A 22,008-nucleotide genomic window follows, 5' to 3' on the forward strand; every position below is an offset into this window, starting at 1 on the left:
TTAAACTATTCAGCCTTTTCAGGAATCGATGGGAAACCTTCAACTTTTTAAAAATATGTTATACTCTTTGAAATATTCAGCTTTTTAAACTCTTTTTTTTAACATGGAAGTCAATGGGAGGAACCTTCAAATCCTCTTTAACAACACCTCAGCTAGAGACTTCATTCCAACTTTCAAATGATCACAAGACCTTCAGCTATTCAATTCCTATTCAGATCTTTGATATCTTTTACACTTTTTGAGATATTGAACTTAGTTTGGAGCTTGGTAGAGAGGCCTTTTTCAAATTTTAACATTAGTGTGGATGGAGCAGCTCGTTAAGTCTAGAGTGCTTTGATCTCAAAACAGAGTGCAGGAGTGCATGAAATTCCCCCCCCCAAAAAATGTTTTAAACTTGCCATAATTCCCAAACCCTACACTCCTCAGACATAATTTTTCATGAAAAACTTAGGAAAACATCTCCTAGGTTGGAAAATAATTTTTTTTAAACAAAAACATTAAACAAAATGCCTCTTGAGGGCATGAAGTGACAAAAACTTTCAACATGTCTCCATTAAGACCTATTGTAAATACAGCCTGCTCTTTCCTCACAGCACCAGTCGCACACCTTTAGTTAATCTGACAAAAATGCCACATTATTGACCCAAAAGTACCACAAAAGCACACATAGCCACTCCCAACGGTCCGGAGACGCTCCACGCATTGAAATTTCACCGATATCTGTTACGGTTCTTCAACAAAACGTTCACATGTAATAGGTTTATCTCTCATTCAGATCAATGGAAAAGCTTTGATCTCTGGGCTCAAACACAGTTGTTATGATAAACACGTCCTTAGCTCAAACACAAACACCTGTGTGATGATGTCATAACTCCACTTTGGCCCTGAACAGCTGAGTGACATCATCTAATCAGAGCAGACCCGTCCACAGACAGACTGGTACAGTGGACACGCGCACACAAACAATGGATGTCTATACCACACACACACACACACACACACACACACACACACACACACACACACACACACACACACACACACACACACATACATCTAATATCTAACTCCTTCAGACTACTTTCAGCTATAAACCATTCAACTATTAACTTATTCAGCTATTTCAGGACATTGAGACTATACATTTGGTTGTTTATACCTTTTTTAAACCTTTTCTTTTAAATATTAAGCTTCTTCACTATATTTCCTCCTCTTCCAGTTTAATATTTCACTTTCAAGTGTTCAACAAAGTCATTGCAATGCATTTGAGCTGTAACAATTTGATTCAAATCATTTCACTTTTCTGCATTTCTCTGCTAAGTTCAGCAACACACTTACTTGGTCTCTGTAGCTAAAAGCAGCTACCATTCAACTAATAACATATTCAGCTTTTTCTGCATTTTCAGCTAACTTCAGCAACAAATGTTCACAGTTTACAGCATTCGCACATATTTTCTACAGGAAATGCATTTTCTAGTTCATTGTATAAAATTCATCTCAACAGTCCCTAACAGGTGAACATATGTTTCTGACTCCATAAGACTCCATCTGAACATGTTTTTTTTTCTCTCTCTCCAGTGGTACCTGGGATAAGGACTCCAGAGGCCCCTCACCCCCCCACCCACCTGTACCGAACGACAGATCGCTGCAGCCTCCTCCTAGACCTTGACCTTTGAGGCCAGCTGCATCAGAGAGTCCTTTCTTGTCCCGCAACTTGAGCCCTCCTCTGCCCCCCCTGCGCCTGACTCCGCCCCCACCAGCGCCATACACAGACTCAGCAGCATCAGCATGGCTATAGCGGATCCGACGCACCGCAAACCTGCCGTTCAACACCGCTCTGTAAACTCTACGTCGTAGACTTCCTTGTAGACATATGGTTCATACTGTATGTCAAATATTCATTTATAGTGCCCGACCCTGACCCCACCCCCCACCTAACGGCCAGTCCAGAGGAAAAATCTGCTGGGGAATTTTTGGCAATGTCGCAACTCAAAACCACAGAGCTTTCACTCTGGAGAAACCACAGCTACCCCTTCATCGTCCTCCGCTATGTGTGCATCCTTTGGACTTGTTGTCCGATAGGGGATGTGTTACCTGGTTGAGATACCAGCTAAAACTCCCCATCCCTTTACCTGAGCCCTCACACACCTCCTGTGATTGACTTCACCCTCACTTGACCTCGCCCCTGGTTGATGGCAAGTCAGGGGGGGAAGGAAGTCACCAAGGCTCTTTCCAAGGACATGGACCAGTGCTTAATAGAAAGAGCTTACCTGATTGGGAGATGGTGCACAAACCTCTCTCAGTTATAAGATGAGTTAAACAGGAAAGGTTGGGAGGGTTAGGATGGGGGGTTACAGTTGAAGGTGGGGTCAAAAACGTGGGGGAAGCAGGAGTTTGTCTAAGTGTTGCGACCAGACGCTGGTGGATCCACGCTTGTTTATCTGGGAGGCTTTAGCTTCATGGCTCGTTGATTTTTCTATCTTAGCCGTTGTGTCAGCTAGTCTCCTCCTCTTCCTTTTCTGTCCATCCACCAGACAGGGTGGAGCTACAACATGCAGGTGTGGGCAGAGAGCTCTGGTGTTTGATGCGCAGCAGGAAGACAGGAGAGAGATGAGTGACTCTAATTTTACCAGTGGAATATTGATCATGAGAAAAGTGCAATTTTGTTGGCTAGCTGTTGAAAGCTAAATATCTTTGTAAGATAGCTCGTTGCAAACAGTTGTTGAAAAGTATATATAAACTATATTTTTCTTCCAAGTCCGCTCACACCTCTGGGACTCTAAAATATTGAGGTACAAAAGACAACAAGACAGCATTGAACTAGAAACCATAGCCTTGTGAGAAATAGAGGAAGCTGTATTCACATTTATTGTTTATTATTTGTTGTTTGTTCATCTTGTAAAGCTGTTAGCATGGTAGAACAAAGATCCCTTTAAAGAAATATCATTTTAAACAATCCATTTTTAAAGCATTTCTTGCAGTTTAAGACTGCTTTTCATTTAGTTTAAAAGCAAAACACTCTAAGCGATTAATTTGTTTTAATGAGCACATCATTTTACTTCATAATCTAAAGCTATTTCAATTTCTCATGAGGCGAAATCAGGAGAAAATATAGTCAATTTTAGCTCAAATGTCATCATGTTTTCTCCGGTTTCTGCGAGATAATCTATGACGGGTGTTCCCCGGTGACGGGCTGCCCAATGATTGGCTGGTTCTCCTAGAGGTCCCGTCCAATCAAAAGCACTTAATCCTGCAGTTGGCCAATAGGCCGTGAGTGTATAATCAGGTGGTGTGGTTAAGGGATAAAGAGGCAGAGCAGAGGGTAACTCTGGAAGCTTTCGTCCACAAATAGAGAGCCAAGAGCTTCACATGCAACTTACCATTTTATTCAACTGTTTTTTTTCCTTTTCTATACTATATATATAAATATATATACACACATGCACACACACACTTACGACCATCCAGTGTCGAACAAAAGTGAATTTCAGTGATTTACAAAAAAAAAAATACAAAAAAAATTGCATGTTCTAGTGTTAGTGACACATTTTTCCATAGATGATGTAGTTAGTGAGATAAAGACACTATATTGTAAACCCAACATCAGGCACTTGCCAGCAGCTGTCTATTACTTTGGCCCCGTCGAGGCCTTTCGTTATGGCTCTCCTTCACAAACAACCAGCTCTCTTCGCTCCTTGACATCTCTCCAGTCTTTTTTTCTACCTTCTCCCCTTACTCTACCTTCTTTTTTCCGTACAGCAACAGATTAATTCTGCCTTTTATTTCCAAGCGTTCTCTTTTCCGTCTGTGCATTATCAAAATGCATGAAAAAATATTTCCTCATGAATGTGCCTTGAGCTCCAGTCCAGTCCTGAGAGGTTGCACATGATCCAACGTGGACAATCTTGTTTTATTGTTTCTTCCGTTTTTAATTTAAATTTTTCAATTCACCTTCCACACCTAAAGAAAAATGTCAAAGCGTGTGTTTACGAGAATACTTATGGCTCAGTTTTAAGAGGATGCAGGCATAAACTGAACTGCTCCCGCCCCACCTGCAGTTTTAATGCAGACCTTACAGGTTAAGTTTACACCAGCTACAACCAGGTCAATCATCTCCAGGTAACCTTTAACAGACAGCATGGGCACCATGTCAGTTACAAAGATGATAGACATCTGCAATGAAAATCTTGTGTAAAAACAACACACTGTTAATATTTCATATTCAGCAGTTGGCTAAAACTCAGATGTAACGCCTTGACATGTCTCATTCAAGTTAGATAAAAGTAAGATGCAAAAACACTGTAGCATTAGCTAATGGTCCATTATAACAGCAAGAGCTGGTTTGAGGTAGAAATAATGTTTCAAACATTTTATTTTATATTGACACTCTGTAGTTCCTGATGGCTTGTTTAGCAGCTACACAGTTTGGTTAGTTTACAGTTCAGTTTAGCTTCTAAACCCTTTCGAGTCAGGTTAGCTAACTGTTAAATGTAGCCTCCTAAACAGTTTGATTCAGTTTGGCCAGTTTGCTCACTAATTTCAGCAGTTTAGTTTAGCAGCTAAAGTTTTTTGGATAGGCTTAGCTAGCAGGTTTTTCCCTGGTCCCCTACAGGTTAGCAGCTACAACAGTTTGCAAACTGTTACATTTACATTTTTCAATTTTTCTTGTAAAGAGTAAGATTAGGATTAGGATAACCTTTATTATTCCCCAAAGGGAAATCAGTTCTTCTCTCAGTTCTCTGGTGTTACTTTACAATGACATACTACATAGGCCGGTAATACACACACATACACACACAGGACGCACAGACATGTACTAATAGTGATGTGGCAGAGCGGAGGGGAACTAGCAGGAGGTGAACCGGCACCTCTCCAGCTAGCCCAATCAGGCGTACCTTTGGTTCCCAAGCCAAGTCTTCACAGACTGATTTCCCGCCCCTGTACTGGTTGAAGACATTGTGTTCATTTCACAAAATGTTTTGATGCCAGTAATTGATAAAGCAAACTAGCTGGTAGAAAACCATGTTCAACCCCACCCACTCCCTTCATCCTACCCTTTGTTTTATTGGATGTTTTTTTTATATTCATTTCTGTTATTACAATTTCCAAACATCCAAAACTTTTCAAGTCTTCCTTTTTTTATTTTGTTTGGATGGACTTTTTTGTTCCCAGAAATGAATTATGAGGACATAAATTATGCAATACCTGCTTGCACTCACGTAGACTTTTTTTTGTCTTACATTGTTTAGTTTATTTTTTTCTTTCTCATTTTTTCAACCAAAGTAAACGTGCACGGGACAGGCATCATGATCCATCGTTGGTCCCAAGCCAGGCTAAAAGCCACCATTGCTAGGGGAACTCTACTTCCTTCCTTCCTTGCCACCTTCCTTCCTTCCTTCCTATTTTGATAATCTACCAGATAGCGGCAATATTACATTTGGTCTCTTATTGCTAAAGGTTTTTTGTTTATTTGCTCACAAGCAAGCCTTAAACAAGTCCAACTTCTTCTCCATCGCGCAGAAAAACGTTCATCAAAAAAGATGTTGATGACGTCCAAAATATCCACCACGCCCTGCGCTGCTTGGCAGCGGTTTTAGTAATTCAATTGTTTACCTGTTATGTGTTCTATCCGTCTATCAAATGAATCAGACAGCGACGTGATGCCGTTAGCTGTGATGGTTAAGTAGTTCCACTTGTGTGGGTTGCGTGTTTTACTTAGCGTGACATGTTTGTTTGGTCTGTTCTTGCTTACCCTTTAGCCATGAGTTGGGCATTACTTCCTTAATTCTCTGCACTAAATATGAAACAAATGATAAAAGTGAAAAAGTATTACATAACAAAATACTGCTTTCAGGGCTTCAAAAGAGCGAAGGGAATAAAAGAATTGCACGGACATTTTTTTAAGTGTCACAAAAACCTTGTGAAACAGCCTAGCATCTAATCAGAGACTTTTGGCTGTGTTTTGTGTAAGATAAAGACACAATTGAACCCTTTTTAAAGAAAGATAAAATGAAAAATAATTTAAAATCAATAGTTTGGGCAGTGTATTTTTTTGTTGTGTTGTGTGTGTAATTTAGTTCCGGTACAGCAGCGAAGAGACGCAGAGAAGAGTTAGCTCTAACGACGGGAGGCAGAGCCTGGGAGACGTGTTTGTATGTTGTATAGTTTTATTGATTACACTGATTTTAAAGCTGCCCTATTTTATAATGCAGGACTTTTGTAACATTGATAAATATGAGGAAAAACTAGTGTCGTGAATTTTCTGATTGTTTGTATCGAGGCCACATTACTAGAACTTGTTTGGTTTTTATTTTGGAACTGGATTTAAGTTGAAAACTTTCCAGTTTCCTTATTTTCTTTATTTTCATCTTTATTTTCTTTCCTTTTTATATGTATTTAAGAACATTTCCTCTGTTGATGGTATAGCATATTCCTGTACTTCAAAAGTATAGGGCGCTGTGGTGATAAGACCATTGTAAATGGATGTTACAGTATGCTGTATGTTTTGAAGGTTATTTGTTGCATTAGTGTTGATGAACCTACATCTTTTGAGGAAGATTGGGAAGAAGAGCAAGTGTTTTTTATGCATTTACAATTTTAGTTTTAGGCAGGAGACAGCCAAAGGATGCCCCTACTATAAATGCATCTAGGCATCTTTTTTTGTGTTCACCATTCCATGCAGGAAAATAAACAGCTTGATTATGCAACATGATCTTTTTCTTTTCCATCTGTTTCTTTCTTCACTGGCCCAAAATATCACCTCCTCCTCCTCTTCCTACTCCTCCAGCCCCCCCTAAGCCTGGAGGTCCACTTAGATCTCCCCTATCCTCACATCCTCTGCTGCTCTTCACTGCATTACATTCATGGAGCAGGATAAAGGGCTGAGGGAGGGTAGGTCACCAGGATAAGGGACACTTCAAGTGTGGTCAGAGTGGCTGTTCATGTCTACAATCCTGTTCAGTTTTATTGTTTTAATCACAAAAGCAGATCTTGTTTGTTAACTCTATTAATGTTCTGATGTGAACATTGCAGTGTTCCACCCACATGGGAAGAACACTTGAATCTATGCTGCCGCTCTTTTAGACATCTGTCCAGGATTACACTGGATGTGTTGATTCACAGCTAGTGCTGCAGCCAACAATCATTTTCCTCATATATTCAGTTAACTATCATTGAAGACAACAAAGGACATTTTCCTTGAAAACAACATAATCATTAATAAACACACTTTCTTTTTTACAAATCTCAATACACAATCAATTAGGATACACATGCAGGTTGGAAAAAATAGAAACAATTTTGACAGCAGTTGCACTACAAATAAATGTGGCTTTACACAGGCAGTAAAGAGGGCTGTATTGATTGAAACTCGAGCATATCTGTTATGCCAGATGCCCAAGAGGCTGAAATAAAGGTTCTCCAAAGATACTCAACAATATATGTGTGTGTCTTTAGGTCAAAGAAGGGTGTTATGGTTAGGCAGTCTCAAAACAGAAAAAGCAAAAAAAACGTATAAAAGGAGTATTAGAGAAACAGTGAACAAATGTCTGTGATCTACTGTAAACTAAATATGTTGCAGCCTCAAAACAAACCGAAAAATGTGATGACACACATTCAGTGTAGACGCACTTTCAAAAACCATCTGCATTCCTTACACACCCATGTTGTTTTTCAAATAGTTTCAAACCTCCATAATTCTAGTGAATGCAAAGATACCGAATAAGGTATTGAAATCAAACTGTGGAAGAAGGCAAAAAATTAGCAACAACTCCTATCACACTGGAATGAGACTTATTGAAGTGAAGGCTTTGAAGAGTCCCAGCTCAGGGCGGTGGGGGTGATAGAGGTTGTGGAGGCACTGAGTGTGTAGCTCAGTTCACCTCATCCACAACACCAACAGCAGATACACAAAGCCGAGGCTCAGAGAGCAACAAGGCCTTAAGGCCGATCTGCTGCACCAAGCATCTGAACCAAAACAGCAGCATAATGCTAACTCACAGCAGCATAATGCTAACTCACAGCAGCAGGGACCTGTTCTGACACTCTCATGATTTGACAAACAAATCTGACAAACCACTCTGAGCCTCTGAATCCCGCAGCTTCCACCCTTCACCCCGCATTTAGAAAACTCTGACCTTAAGCTTGTCAAACTAGTATAATGAGCCAGAGCTGGAGTCAACGACTGTCTTAGTAATTTCCAAGGATTTTTCGATTTTGCCTTCGAGGAATTCTGCCGCTCCATTAGGAAACAGGGTTGAATAAAGGCTACGTTTTTGTGCTAACGCCTTATTTGTCTTCACGTTTGTCCAAATGATCTGGGGCAGAGATTAACCACCTCACCACCACCTGAGCAATATCCATCAGACCAGAGTCTGTGGCTTGGATGGTGTTGGGAAGTAATCAAACTGAAACGGCTTGAACGTGAAGAGAGGCAGAATTCTTCAGGCTTTAGACCGGGTATTTTTAATCCACCTAATCACTTTAAAGACCTGAGTATGTGTGTTCATAGCGATGCTGAACATGTAGCACTGGTAGAACAATCGTTTAAAGATCGGGGAGAGCTTCAGTGACACCTGAAATCTGCTTACAGCAGCTTTTATTCACTCTAGACAGAATGAAAACAGCGCCAGTTCCGCTGTTGTCTCTGGCACCAGAACAGAGCAGAAGGAAGACATCCTCTAGCACGACAAGCTGGGCAAATGAGGATAAATGGCATCATTTTAGTGAGATGAAGAAAAGTCATTGCAAAAGGACGAAGGTAACACTGAAGCTGCTCTCCAGCGCTCAACGGTTATGAACTACAGTGTCATTGCTCATTTACAAAGATATTTATTTATCATATTGCAAAACCATTACATGGTGCTAAGTGTTAATCAAGCCACTGAATGGCAGGCTAGCTGGAAAATGTGACAATTTGAATTTACTGTACTATCATGCTTCCTGACAGCGTATCAAAGCATAGCAGTCTAATCTGCATGAGAACTATGCACTGACGAAAAAACAAACATCCACACGTGCACGCAGCTCACTGAGTGTGCCTGCCCACGTCGACTTTGGTATATAACTGTCAACCTCTGCCTTCTTTTACGATCAGTCCATCATTTCCAGATCCCAGCTTCTATGGACCGAACAAGTTATAAAAAAATCTGAAATATACATTTAAAACAAACCAGCATATTACATTATATTGAAAAAGATTCAAATGTAGTGCCTGTGAAAACCTGTATTATAATGCTCTTCTGAATACTGAATACTGTAATTGTTTATACATTTCTGACCACCAGTAGCCTTTGCTGTTTGTCAGGCCCCTCTGATTATAGCTAATGTTCAATAATCATAAGATATAACTGCATGCTCTTCCATAATCGCCTAGTAAACTGTTACGATGACAAATGAGAAAAACATTACAAAAAACAGATTGTTATGTTACTGTTTTGGTTCCTCTCATCTTTTTTTGTACCTCTCCCTATTTGCCTCAAACCGTTTTCTGCTCACCTCTTCATCCCTTCATCCTCACACATGGGACTCTTTCATCCTGACATGAAACCCCCACCACGTTCTTCTACTTTGTGTGGGCTTATTGTCATCAATCTGAGGGTGTGCCACCATGATGCCTGCCCCGGGCCATCAGCAGACTGCAGGGTTTCAATCTGAAAATCTCCAGCTACCTTTAGACATCAGCAAACACTCGTCTGGTCCAGCCTCCCTTCACTGTCCATTGACCAGCGGGGCTCTCCCCAGGCAGTTTCCTGCAGGAGACCAGATCGATGGCCTTGGCCGTTTTCTGCCGTGCTCAGCACTTTCCGGGAGAGAATCCCCTCCTTCCTCATCGAGCCTCCGCTGCGTCTCCCTTGGAAAGACTTCAAACAAGCTGCCGCTCATCCATGATGAGAAAGGTCTGGAAAGAGAAAGAGGTAGCCAGCACCTGGGAGACCCCCCCCCCCCCCCCCAACCCTCTCTTCTCTGGGGTCGATCGGCTTGTCTAGCTCATCTCCAGTGGCTCCTCTCTGATTGCCTCTCCAGCCTGTCAATGCAGCTCAGCTCTTTGAAACTTGAGCATTTCTTTTAGTCAGAACACTTTTGGGTTTTGTGTTGAACAGGCTGTTTTTTTTGGTTTTGTTAAAGGACAATCGTTTTTTGTGAAGTTTACTTTTTGTTACAGCTAAAGATTTTCCAGAGAATGCTGTAGGGTTTTACATGTATACAAATCTTTGTTGGAAGGCAGGGTATTGTATAAAAGGTTTTTGTACTAGTTACAATACCAACATTTCTTTGCACCTGTGACTTGCCGTAAAGGTGTTATTTCAAAGTCCTCAAATGTTAAATGCTCTTCAAACTAAAGCTCAACTGTGAAATCATGCAGGGCAGTATTAGTTTATTGCAAATATATTGGCTTTGTAATAGTCAGCCAATAACCGAAAAAAAAATCACTACAGAAATTCAATGATATGATTTCACAATACATTTCACAATCAAGGAAATCAGCTACAAAATCTTGAAGTCCACCTTTTTTTAACATGTTTTTGGTTCAACGCCTTTAATAAGGTCTGTGGTTAACACAAGCTAAAGAGATTTGCACCTTTTGTTCTAAAAAATAAAATATATCAGTAACAATTCCGCTTTTATCTTAGCGGTGGTGATGTGCACTCATGTGACCTTGATGTAGTTTGTTTATAGCCTAATTTTAAAAGCAATAACAAATTAGAAGGAAAAAGAGATTTAAAAAATACAGATCTCAGTATTCTGACAGAGAACTATTTTAAGGCGCGTTTCCACTGCAGCGCGGAGCTCGCTTTAAGCTTGCCGAGCCGTGCGGGGCCCGTTTTTTGGTTGCGTTTCCACTTGGCCTAGTACCGGCTAGCGGGTCCTAATTCACAGTTTTTCTGGTCCCATAAAATCGTGGTTCAAGGGCCAGGAACAACCAGGCTGAGTCGGGCTGAGTATGCTAAACTAGAGAGAGAATCGCTGGCAAGGGGGCTACAACTACAACAAGATGAACATATTTGACCTTGATTTATTTGTAATAGACGTTTCAAAATGATGCCGAAGTAACAACATACTGATACCGGTTAGTAAAAACCATGAATTAGTGCTTTGACAAGTCTGCAGACAAGACGGCAGTCGAAAAACATTTAAAATGCGTGTTTTCTAAATGGAGATTGGCTAAGCTAACGTTGTATGCTCCGACCGTCCACACTCACAACAAAGGCCTACAGACATAAATAAACCAGTGACTGTATTTGGCATGACACAGACAGTCTGTGGTTTGTACTTGTTTAACTTTTGTCTAGTTTCTGAACAGATATGAGGAGCTGTGAGCTCTGAGTGCTAACAGCTAACGGCTGTGTTGTTTTTCTGGGGTTCTCATTGAAGATGACGTCACGGCTCCGCCTACACTGCGTTACTATAGATACTACCCCGGTTCCTAAACTGTAATAGAAATGCGCCATAAAGTGAGCCTGTCCTAACGAGGCCTAGCCATACCGAGCGAGGCCGAGCGAGGCCGAGCGAGGCCGAGCGAGGCCGTGTAGTGGAAATGCGCCATTAGAGGCAATGTATTTATATTGGTAGTATGTTTCGTGCCTGCACCAAATAATAACAAATTAGAAGGAAAAAAAGATGACAAAAAATACAGATTTCCGTATTCTGAGGCTCTGAGCCCCATTTCTTTTCCTCACGGACGGCAAAAAAACTCTGACATTATACAATTTAAAATACAAGCGTTAGGGTTAGGCTTAGGGTCAGTGCTTGAATTGGAATAAAAAAGGTGCCAGTACTCTAAATCAGCAACAAGTATTTGGCACAAAGTCATAGTATATCCTATAATGCTGGTGGGTTTGTCTCTTTACTGTATATTTTAGAAAGGCTCACTGTACTTAAACAAAATGACTCAGGGTGCATCTGAGATTAGAGGGGGTGCAGTGGTAAAGTGCTATTTTTATAAGTGGGGAGTGGACCTGACACCCTCTAGTCTAGGGGGGTCCGGGGGCATGCTCCCCCGGGATAATTTTTTTAAAAATATTGAAGTTAGATGCATCAATCTGGTGCACTTTGAGAGCAAAATGAAGAGATATATGGATACCTCTCAACATCCATAATGAAACAACTGTAAACAGATTTACTTTTTCTTTATGGATAAAAAAGAAAGTAAAGCTTGACTCCTACTGGCTGGTTAAATGACTCCTCGTCCCTGAGGCCACTACCAGTTTTTTGTGCCATTTTGCTGGATTTATTTGTCAATAGCGTTGCTGCACAAAGTGATAGCCCTCTAGTTTAAATCTACTACCCAAAAAGAAACATATGGAGATGGGTTACTATTTTAAAAAATTGCAAATCTATTTGGGAACAGTGGGGCCGGGCCTCAAATCCTATAGGGGGGTCCGGGGGCATGTTCCCCCGGTAAGATTTATTTTTAAATGTTGGACTTAAATGCATCAATTTGGTGCATTTTGAGGGGGAAATAAAGAGGCTACACGCATATGAAACAAAAATGTATACATTTAAATAATCATAAAATCATAAGTACATGGCCATAACCAATAACATACAATATCCAATATGAAAAAACATTGAAACTTGTTTATTTATTTGTTTTTGGTTCATTTATAGTTGTGAGTGTGTCTGGGCTCCTGAATCGGCCTCTCCTGTCTCCCTCCTCTCCCCCCTGCTCCTCTTTGAGGCAACAGCAAAGACTAGTTTTAGCTCTCAACAAGTTTATCTTACCTTTTTTCACCTAGTTAACATTTTGTTTGTATTATTCATGCATATTTTACTAATCACTACCCCCTCAAATGGAAATATGTGTTTACATAAATGGTGACCGAACCGTTTGAGACCCACTGAGATAACTTAAACTAAGTTAACTATCGAAAGACTCAGAGAGTAATTTACCTCACCAGAGCTGTAGTTATCAGCCTCTCAGTCTGACAGCAAAGGACTCTCCCTCCACCTTGTTGTTGAAAAAGCTCCTTATATCCGTTAGCGCAGCTAGCTAGCACCAGATGCTAACAACAACATCGCTCGCTCGCGCCACACATACACCAACACACACCCTCCCGAGCTTGAATGACACACAGAGACCAATCGAGGGCATTAGTATGATCTGTATGAAAGTGGCAATGTCGGCAGGCCACGTCATGTAGACAGCCAGTCACCCTCTGTGAGGCAGAGTCAGACCCACATTTGCGCTGCGTTGCGTTTACAATATATACGTATATTGCCGGCGGCTGAGTACCGGCATTTTACTGAGTACCGGCACCTTGCCAGTAAGAAGTGCCGGTACCACATGGGTAAAAATCAGAAGTGCCGGTACTGCGTACCGGTGAGTACCGGCCCAATTCAAGCACTGCTTAGGGTAATATATTGAGTAAGAAAACGTTTTTATGAACCACACAGCTTCTGGTCTTCCAAGACCCGACCGGACAAAAAGACGTGCTGCAGGCACGAAACAAACTACCAATAGAAATACATTGCTTTTAAAATCGTTCTGTGTGACACGAAAAAAAAGGGGGAAATAGTGTTGGTGAACATGAATCAATAGATTAAATGAATCTCGTGACTATAACACGAAATGCCGTGAGACTGGGTTGAAGTATCATATGTGTTGTCCACAGAGCTTATTTTCTGCTCTTTTATCGAGGGAGCCCTTGCAATGCTCACATCTGAGTCGGCCTACAAAAATACCTCATCATTGCACCACTATTTGCAGATAATGGATCAACTCAATGGTATTTCCCATAGCCTTTGGTTCAGCCCTCTGGAGGCGATGCTAACTGAAGCTAAACCCAGGACAATCTTGAGAGAGGAGAGCTTTATCCTGATCGTTCCCCCGAGCATCACCGGGCAGCAGTCTGAGTCACACATTCACATCATCTGATCTGATGTATCCCATCAACCCTTTTCACTGCCCACATCCCCACAGAAACCAGACAACATCAATCATCCTCACCACAACCGGTTTTTTTCCTCCATCACCGCCCTCACCTCCATGCTTACCCAGAACTGACTTAAACCTTGTGCCTCTACAACTCTTTTATGGAACACGGCGGTGTTTTCTGCCGCCGTTGCACCGATCCACGACCTGGTGTCAAACTTTTGTTCAATGTTAACTAGTTTCCATTAGTTGTTTCCGTTGCCATTGTTGTCCATCCTCTGTGTTCTGAATATGTGAGTTTACACTGACTTCTCTGACTGTCAGTTCTTCTGCGTCACTTTTTTGTTGTTGTCTTTTTATGTTCTTCCCTTCTGTTGAACTGGTAAAGTGTTGGCCAATTTCTCTCGGCCCCATTAGTGAATCCATGTCCACGCAGACTCAATTTACTGGAAGCAAGATGTGCATTTCCTCTGCAACAATGATAAAAAATAAAGATGCTAATGCTCTATCGACCGTCTCTCTGAGTGTCTTTGAGTTGGAATTTTGTTTTTATTAGGTTTTTTGGATTTGAGATAATCGATATTAGAATAATTCGATTCTCTTTTTAGATACATGAAAACATCATGAGAAATCCGTAAAGTTAGGCTGCAGACAGCCTTGGAAATGACTTTATTTGCAGTCAGAAGTGATGCTCCCCTGGCCTGTTGCATCCGATACCTTGGCTCTATGGAGATCAAAGTCTGTTTGTGTGATGTTGATTCAATTCCAGGCAGAGTGAGACCTCTGTATCCGTCTGTTTCAACTGTTCAATCTGTGTTTGATCTGCATTGTTAGAAACACTCTCAGGGTGTTTCTCAATGTCGAGGAAGGCTCCTCCAGAGCCACTACTTCAAGGATGCTACGTCATCGAGTCCCGCCGAAGGATTGTTCCAATGTCCAGGATCCTTGGAATTCTACCTACAGTATGTGTATCTTCCGTGGTCTTAAAATCCCCACAATGCTTTGCGCACGGACCAATTTCCAAAATCTTTGGTGAAAATCGCGCTCCATTTAAGGCGGGGCCTCACACATGACGCACACCTGCACACCTGTTAGCCTGTTCCACCATTCTTCGTTTTCCGAGGCTAGGAAGGATTCTTGCCTCGCTTCTGAAGGACCTGACTCGGAAGACATCTCCTACCAAGGAAGCGTCCTCGACAATGAGAAACACCCTCACTCTAATCCAGCCTCTCAGGTCTGATCTGCTCATGTCAGCTCTCGTGTGTGTGTGTGTGTGTGTGTGTGTGTGTGTGTGTGTGTGTGTGTGTGTGTGTGTGTGTGTGTGTGTGTGTGTGATATTGAATACCACTACCACTACAGCTCAAGGAATTCTTGGTTTTCATTATTGCTTGTGAGGAAAAACAGGGTTGTGAGTACGATTTCAATATTCTGAGTACTAAGAACAGTTTGTTTTGCCCTGAAGAGTTTGTCACAATATCCAAATTACAATTTTATATTTATTTTGTATTTGTAATAAAAACTTTAAAAATCAAAATGACTATTTATGCGTGATTATCTTGGCAAAAATTAGCCTAACGCATGTTAAACCAGCAAATGGTCTAAGTTGGTCTTTGGACAAAGATGATCAGATTCTGTGTGCAGGCCTCGTGGCATAGGCAGTTTGGGCGAATTGTGTCCAATCCTCAATGGCCACAGCTGTATTTTAAGGAATGACACTAATAGACATCCGAGCAGCAGCACAATCAAAATAGAAGAAATAAGCAGTCATTGGTCAAATAAACTCAGATCTGAGTATTATGTATGTACTGATTTAAAATGGGAAAAGTTTCTGTTTCAGTTTCAAATTCACAGCAATGCACTTGAATTAATTTCCTTTATTTTGGACACAAAGCAATATTGAATGTCAATAATATACTGTAGCTGGTGTCTTATTTTGACTTTTTCTTTCAGTTAAAATAGCCTTCATTTATGGAAAGAAAAATATAATTTTCATAGCTAATTCCAAGCTTTTTGATAAAAGTGTACAAGATAGTATGATACAAGCATAATGCTCAAACATTAAGTGCATCTTGTGATTTTTCCCACACAAGTTTTACATGTCATTAAGAGTGGCACAATATCAGTTCACTGTTTGACAATAATCTATGTCAGGAAACAAGTTGGTCCCTGATTGAATCTACAGACACAACAAGCTGCTCCAGCCGTGTGTTTACAGGCTGACTGACAGATTCATTCAATCACACTCATTCCTCCATGATGGACCCACAGCGAGTGAAGACAGACATACATATCAATGTGTGTGTGATCATTAAATGTTTAAAGAAGCAAACCACAGAAATCTTCTTTTCTCTCCTGGTGAGTTTCCACACCTCTTTTTCTCCCATCGTCCTCCCCCTCCTCAGACCCTGTGTGTGTTGTGTTGTTGTCGGCTGAGCTCAGATCCTCCCCCGTGTGTTCTGTGGAGGGTGGGAGCCGGCCTCACCTTCTCCTCTCAGGTTTCAAGCAGGGAGACGACCGCAGAGGAACGTGCCAGCCGCTAACACTGGGCATCACCTTTATACACACACACACACACACACACACACACACACACACACACACACACACACACACACACACACACACACACACACACACACACACACACACACACACACACACACACACACACACACACACACACACACCTAAAGGTCAACAGGTCAACAGGTCAGAATGTGAACCTGAACTTGAGACAGGACCCTTTTGTCACTCTGCAGACAGAAAGTAATAATATTGATCATTGATTGATTAGATTGAAATTATTATTTGGGCTTTTAAGAACGTAAATGTTTGTAAGGAACTGTTGAAATGAAGCATCAGATTTGAAATATAGTCAGTGTAAATTGATGGGTTGTGCATAGGCGGCGCGTGACGCTCAGGTTTGGGAAGGCTACAGTAAATACGTTTTTTTACCTGACGCTGCCCGCCTCCGGCGTCTATAGAAAAGAGATCAACTCAGTGAAAGCACCGCCTGCTGACCAATCAGAGCTCAGTGTGCGGAGTTTAAATCTATTAAGTCATATTACAGGATAAAGGAAATACAGTTTAAAATGCCGTATGCAGAGAAGACGCCGACGTGTCGCATTTATCATTCATATCACATCATCAATCAGTACATCGATATAATATATCATATATTTCCTTATCTGAGTCAGCTTCTCGAGCCGTATCTGGCCGTGCAACAGTTACATTGTCACATAGGCCTACTGTATGCAGAAGTATTATTTTAAGCAACACATTCAGTTGACGAAACACTCAACTCAAATGTAATTAAAGTCAGATCCACTCGTGTCTTAGATGGGGCAGTGATATCATAAAACTGTTGTACGCTTTCAAACACTCTGTAGTTATTTTTTAACCAGTTGTTCTATATTCACCTTGCAGGTGCAACTATGTGGCTTGTATCCTGGATTATATGTTTAAAGTTCATATTTGTCTAATATTAGTTTACTTTTCATTAACGAAGTATGACGCTGTGCTGTCAGTACACCAGTCCCTGTTTGTGATTGGTCAAATGTAGCTAACCCCGCCCCTTTGACGCTCTCAGCTGGAGAGAGAAACCCTGGTTTGATTTATCGAGTTGAGAACCAGCGTCGTAGGACCGCTTAGCGAGATCTCGTTTGTTAGGGTTAGTTAAGATAACTCATGTTGAACTGGCTTCGTACAGGGCACAGGTGGCTGCATAGCAGCGCTCATGTCAAAGACACAAACATTATATTTTTATTTTACCAGGATGCAGTGACACAAATATTTGGGAAGGCTTAGCCTTCCCTAGCCTACAGTACCCGCCACCCCTGGGGTTGTGAGATTTGAATAAAGAAAAACACTAGAAGTGAGATAGGTTTCAGTTGAAGTTATATAAGTTAAAGTGTAAATTATGATACGGATAAACGTTTGAAAGATGTGTCTGAATTCCTTTGTTAGTCCCGCAGCAGGAACATTTACACACTACAGCAAACGTGACATAGCAGATAAAAGACAAGCCATTATGAAGTAGCTAACACACATTACAAATAATAAAGACAAATAAGTGCTCATCCATGGCTACAAAATGAGTAGCTGTTAAGATCGCGGAAAAGGAAGGACCCAAATGCAGACTACAAAAAGAGGTAAAAGGTCTAGAAACAAAAAACGAGCTTTATTTACAAAGCTTATGAGCAAAAAACATGGCATGGATAACACAGGTAGCACAAGGAATATACATCACCCAAAAAACGATCGTGACCAACATGGAGGGAGACAGGAAAAACAATGAACCGACAAGGCACACAGGGGAAGACAAGACTAAATACAGAGTGGGGTAACAAGAAACAGCTGGGTAAGGGAGGCAGAAACACAAGGGCAACAGGTGAACACAATGAGACAATCAGACACAGGAGAAAAAACACAAGAAGGAAAACAAGAGACAGGGAGAACAGAACAGCAATACAAAACCCATTAACAGACAGACAAAACTAAAACTGTGACATACTGTAACACCAAGATTGTGACCAATACATTTGGAAATAAAAGTTTCATATTCTGAAAGCCAAGATTTTGTTTATTTAAAATCAAACAAAACACCCGAACCCCGAAAAACTAGTTTTTTGACGCAAATCGACGTTTATTTTGAAATGAGCCGTTGCTACTTCCGACTGATTTCGATAGAGCGGGTAATTGTATTATAATAATACAATTATACTAAAGAAAGGGTATACAAATGAGTGGGGAAGCTGGTTCAAGTAAGAAACAAAAAACGTACAACTTCCATCCAGAATGGGATGAGGACTATTTTTTCACAATGTCAAATTCGAAGTGCGTTTGTTTGATCAGCAAATCTGCAATCGCTATTTCAAAGAAGGGACATTTCTGCATTTTTGGACAGTTCACAGAAAGTACGACACAGCAGGCATTTTTCACAAAGGTGACTTCAAAATCAAAGGCAGCCACCGAAGCATCGTTCAGGGTGAGTCACGCCATCATTAAGCACAAGTCCTTCCAAGATGGAGAGATGATAAAAGAGGCATTCGTGGAAGCAGCTGACACGTTGTTTTGGGACTTTAACCTGTTAAGCCCCAAGGCTGTTTTTCAGGTTTCAGGCTCGAAAATGAAATTTCCAGCAATAATCATGCTGTCTAATCAGCATCTTGATATGCCACATCTGTGAGGTGGGATGGATTATCTCGGCAAAGGAGAAGTGCTCACTATCACAGATTTTTTCAGATTTGTGAACAATATTTGAGAAAAATGGTTATTTTGTGTATATAGAAAATGTTTTAGATCTTTGAGTTCATCTCATAAAAAATGGGAGCAAAAACAAAAGTGTTGCATTTATATTTTTGTTCAGTGTACATTACTACTTGTACTACAACATTTGAATAATCAGTTCTTCCTCATTTTCCTCAATTGTTCATATTTGGTTTATTAAAATAATGATATTGTGGTCATTGTTAAAAAATGTCTGCTATTATTATGAGTATTATTTGTATAATGCACTTTCTGCCTTCCTTTCATTAGGAGTTAGACATGTAATGGCTATGTAATTGATTTGATTAGAACCTTCATTATCCTAAACTGCTGGGACATTTCGCCAATACCTTTATATTTTCTACTCTTCACTTATTTGTCAGCATAGGTCGGCATTGATGTACAGAGCCGACAGAAGACCTTGTTTATATTGGCATCATATAGAGAGGTGCAGCCAGTGACGCGTCCTAAAACCAGGAAATAAGCTGCTGGTTCCCTCGACAAAAAGCAATGGGATCTCTCCACAGGGTTTTGGAAAATAGCTGGAAATAAGGTCTGTGGAAAACAAACCTGTTTGATAAATCCACGTTTTGTTCAGCCGGACAATCTCCACATGTCTACCCTACTTTTATAATTTTTGAATCATAAATCTAATGATAGATTATAAAAGGGTTTTAGGACGCGTCACTGCACCACTATCACTACCACTCCATCGATCAAGCTGGCTGAAACTTTCTCTCCCTCTTCTTCTCATGCTCCCTGTCACTCTCCTTTAACTCCTCCGGTGACTTTCTTTTATTTGAAGATTGTTTGGCCGGTTAACGCTGGTATTAAAAACATTTTGGCGAATGGTTAGGTGGCGCGATAGTCTGTAGAGAAGGAGCACGCTCACGGGAGCCTGCTCGCGCTGCGCTCCGCAGCAAACAGCTGTTTGGTTTTCAACAACGACAACCGACTCACGGAACGCTATGTTGTAGCGTTGATAAACGAAACAATTTAACTAAATTGCTAGTCAAAATACCAATACCACAGGACAATTCTTTTAAAGCAATATTTTTAGTGGCCCGAGTTGGCAAGTGGAAAGTACGTTAGGCTGGCCCGGGGTGTCTAAATAGTGCTTCTGGGCCAGCGGGCCATTTATAATGTCGAGCCCTTACCGGCCGGCCCACATCGTCCGACCAGCCCACTTCAGTAACGGCCCATCGGGATTCGTCCCAAACGTCCCGATGGCCAGTCCGCCCCTGGTGAAAACTAACCTTGGATGATGGGTTAGTAGACTAAAAGCTTTAGGAATCCAAAGTACAACATATTTACTATATGTACTATATGTAGGCCTACCCTGTATCAAGATTGATGCAAAACAAGTGATATTTGACCTTTTTAGAGAGATTTAGCAAAAAAAACCTCTTCTGGGGCCATTTGGGTGGATTTTCCATATCTCTGGCCCCCCTCGCTCGATTTTGACATGTGACATCTCTTCCTGACCGTTAGAGCCAATAGAATCGAAGGGAAATCGTCCCGCACACACTCATGTTAATAAAAAAAAGGTTGCGTCTTTGCGCATGCAAGCTTGCAGCAGAGGGTATAAATATACCTGCTCTGATATCTGGAAACGGAAAAGCTGTTTTATTGCTTATGGATTATTAGGACATTTCAAAGAGGACATAGCCACATTGGATATTAACCTATTGATTAACTACAGCATCGTCTTTATCGTTTTAAGGCCATTGAATACCAGTTTTGACCAGTGGCGTTTTCTCCTGGAGGCCAAGGGAAGCCAGGCTTCCCCTGTTTTTTCGGATTGTAGTTATAATTTTAATAAATAAATAAAAACACTTTGTTTAGTTTCGGAAATTCTTTTTTGTGTGTTGCTGCTGGCCCGTCTCTCCCCCATTCTCATTGAGTATTTTACAAAGAGTGAAACAGCGCCCCTCTAGGTGTTATGGTGAAACAGTAGATTGCACTCTCTGTTGTGAGAAGAGGCCAGCCGAAATTTGCTTCCCTTGGTGAATAAAAATGGAGGGATTGACCAATCAGATGAGGCTCACGTCATGCCCCTGCCAACCTGTGATTGGTCAGGGCCATGCCAAGGGAAGCCAGCCGCCTCAATCCAATCAAATCGCATCAATTTAGTGGTGCAGTGACGCGTCCCAAAAAAGCGGAAGTAAGCTGCGCTCGGTTTCCCTCGACAAAATAGCAATGAGATTTCTCCATAGGATTTTGGAAAATAGCTCGAAAAAAGGTCAGTGGAAAACGATCCTGTTAGGTAAATGCACGTTTTGTTCAGTCGGATAATATCCACATGTCTACCCTACTTTTATAATTTTTGAATCATAAATCTATAGAAGATAGATAGCGTCACTGCACCACTCTCACCGCCTTTAGAAAGTAGCAATTAACTGAAGCAGGTGCAATTATGGAGGGTGGAGATTTGGAGTATTTAATCAAAAATAATTGTACTAAACTTCCGCTGCAGCAGCAACAACAAATACAATCTGATGACAGGCCAATGCCCAAACTGGAGCTGTGTACAGCGAGGAACAAAGGAGCGAAACGGACGTAAAACGTTAAAGGCCTCCTGATTTAGTTTGTGAATGAATGCTTATTAGAGTTTCGGCTGGAGAGTGCGTGCGGACCTGTCGGTCAGATAACAGGCGTGTGTAAGTCCTGCATCTGTATGATACAAATGTGTGTAAAATGATACCGGGCGCTGTAATCACTCATCTGGTTACGTTATTACATTGACCACCACACCCCCCCCACCCCAAAAGAAAGGACGTATTATTGGCTTCCCCTAATTTTTTCCCCACGCCACGCTACTGGTTTTGACCAGACAAAGACCAAGGTAAGCCATGTTAGCGTTTTTG

The 22,008-nt window shown here is 41.2% G+C and overlaps 1 protein-coding gene across 1 annotated transcript in view; it reads left to right on the plus strand.

Moving 5' to 3' along the window:
* nfia (nuclear factor I/A) overlaps positions 1 to 14,390 on the plus strand; it is a 234,917-nt gene extending 220,527 nt beyond the window's left edge. The window contains exon 9 of the mRNA XM_079649883.1: positions 1,579 to 14,390. Coding sequence (XP_079506009.1) covers positions 1,579 to 1,593 — 15 coding nt within the window. The 3' untranslated portion in view covers positions 1,594 to 14,390. The remainder of the gene's footprint in view (positions 1 to 1,578) is intronic.
* Positions 14,391 to 22,008: the final 7,618 nt, after the last annotated feature.

The sequence above is a fragment of the Notothenia rossii genome, assembly GCF_949606895.1.
Source record: "Notothenia rossii genome assembly, chromosome: 1".
In the NCBI taxonomy this organism is placed as follows: Eukaryota; Metazoa; Chordata; class Actinopteri; order Perciformes; family Nototheniidae; genus Notothenia; species Notothenia rossii.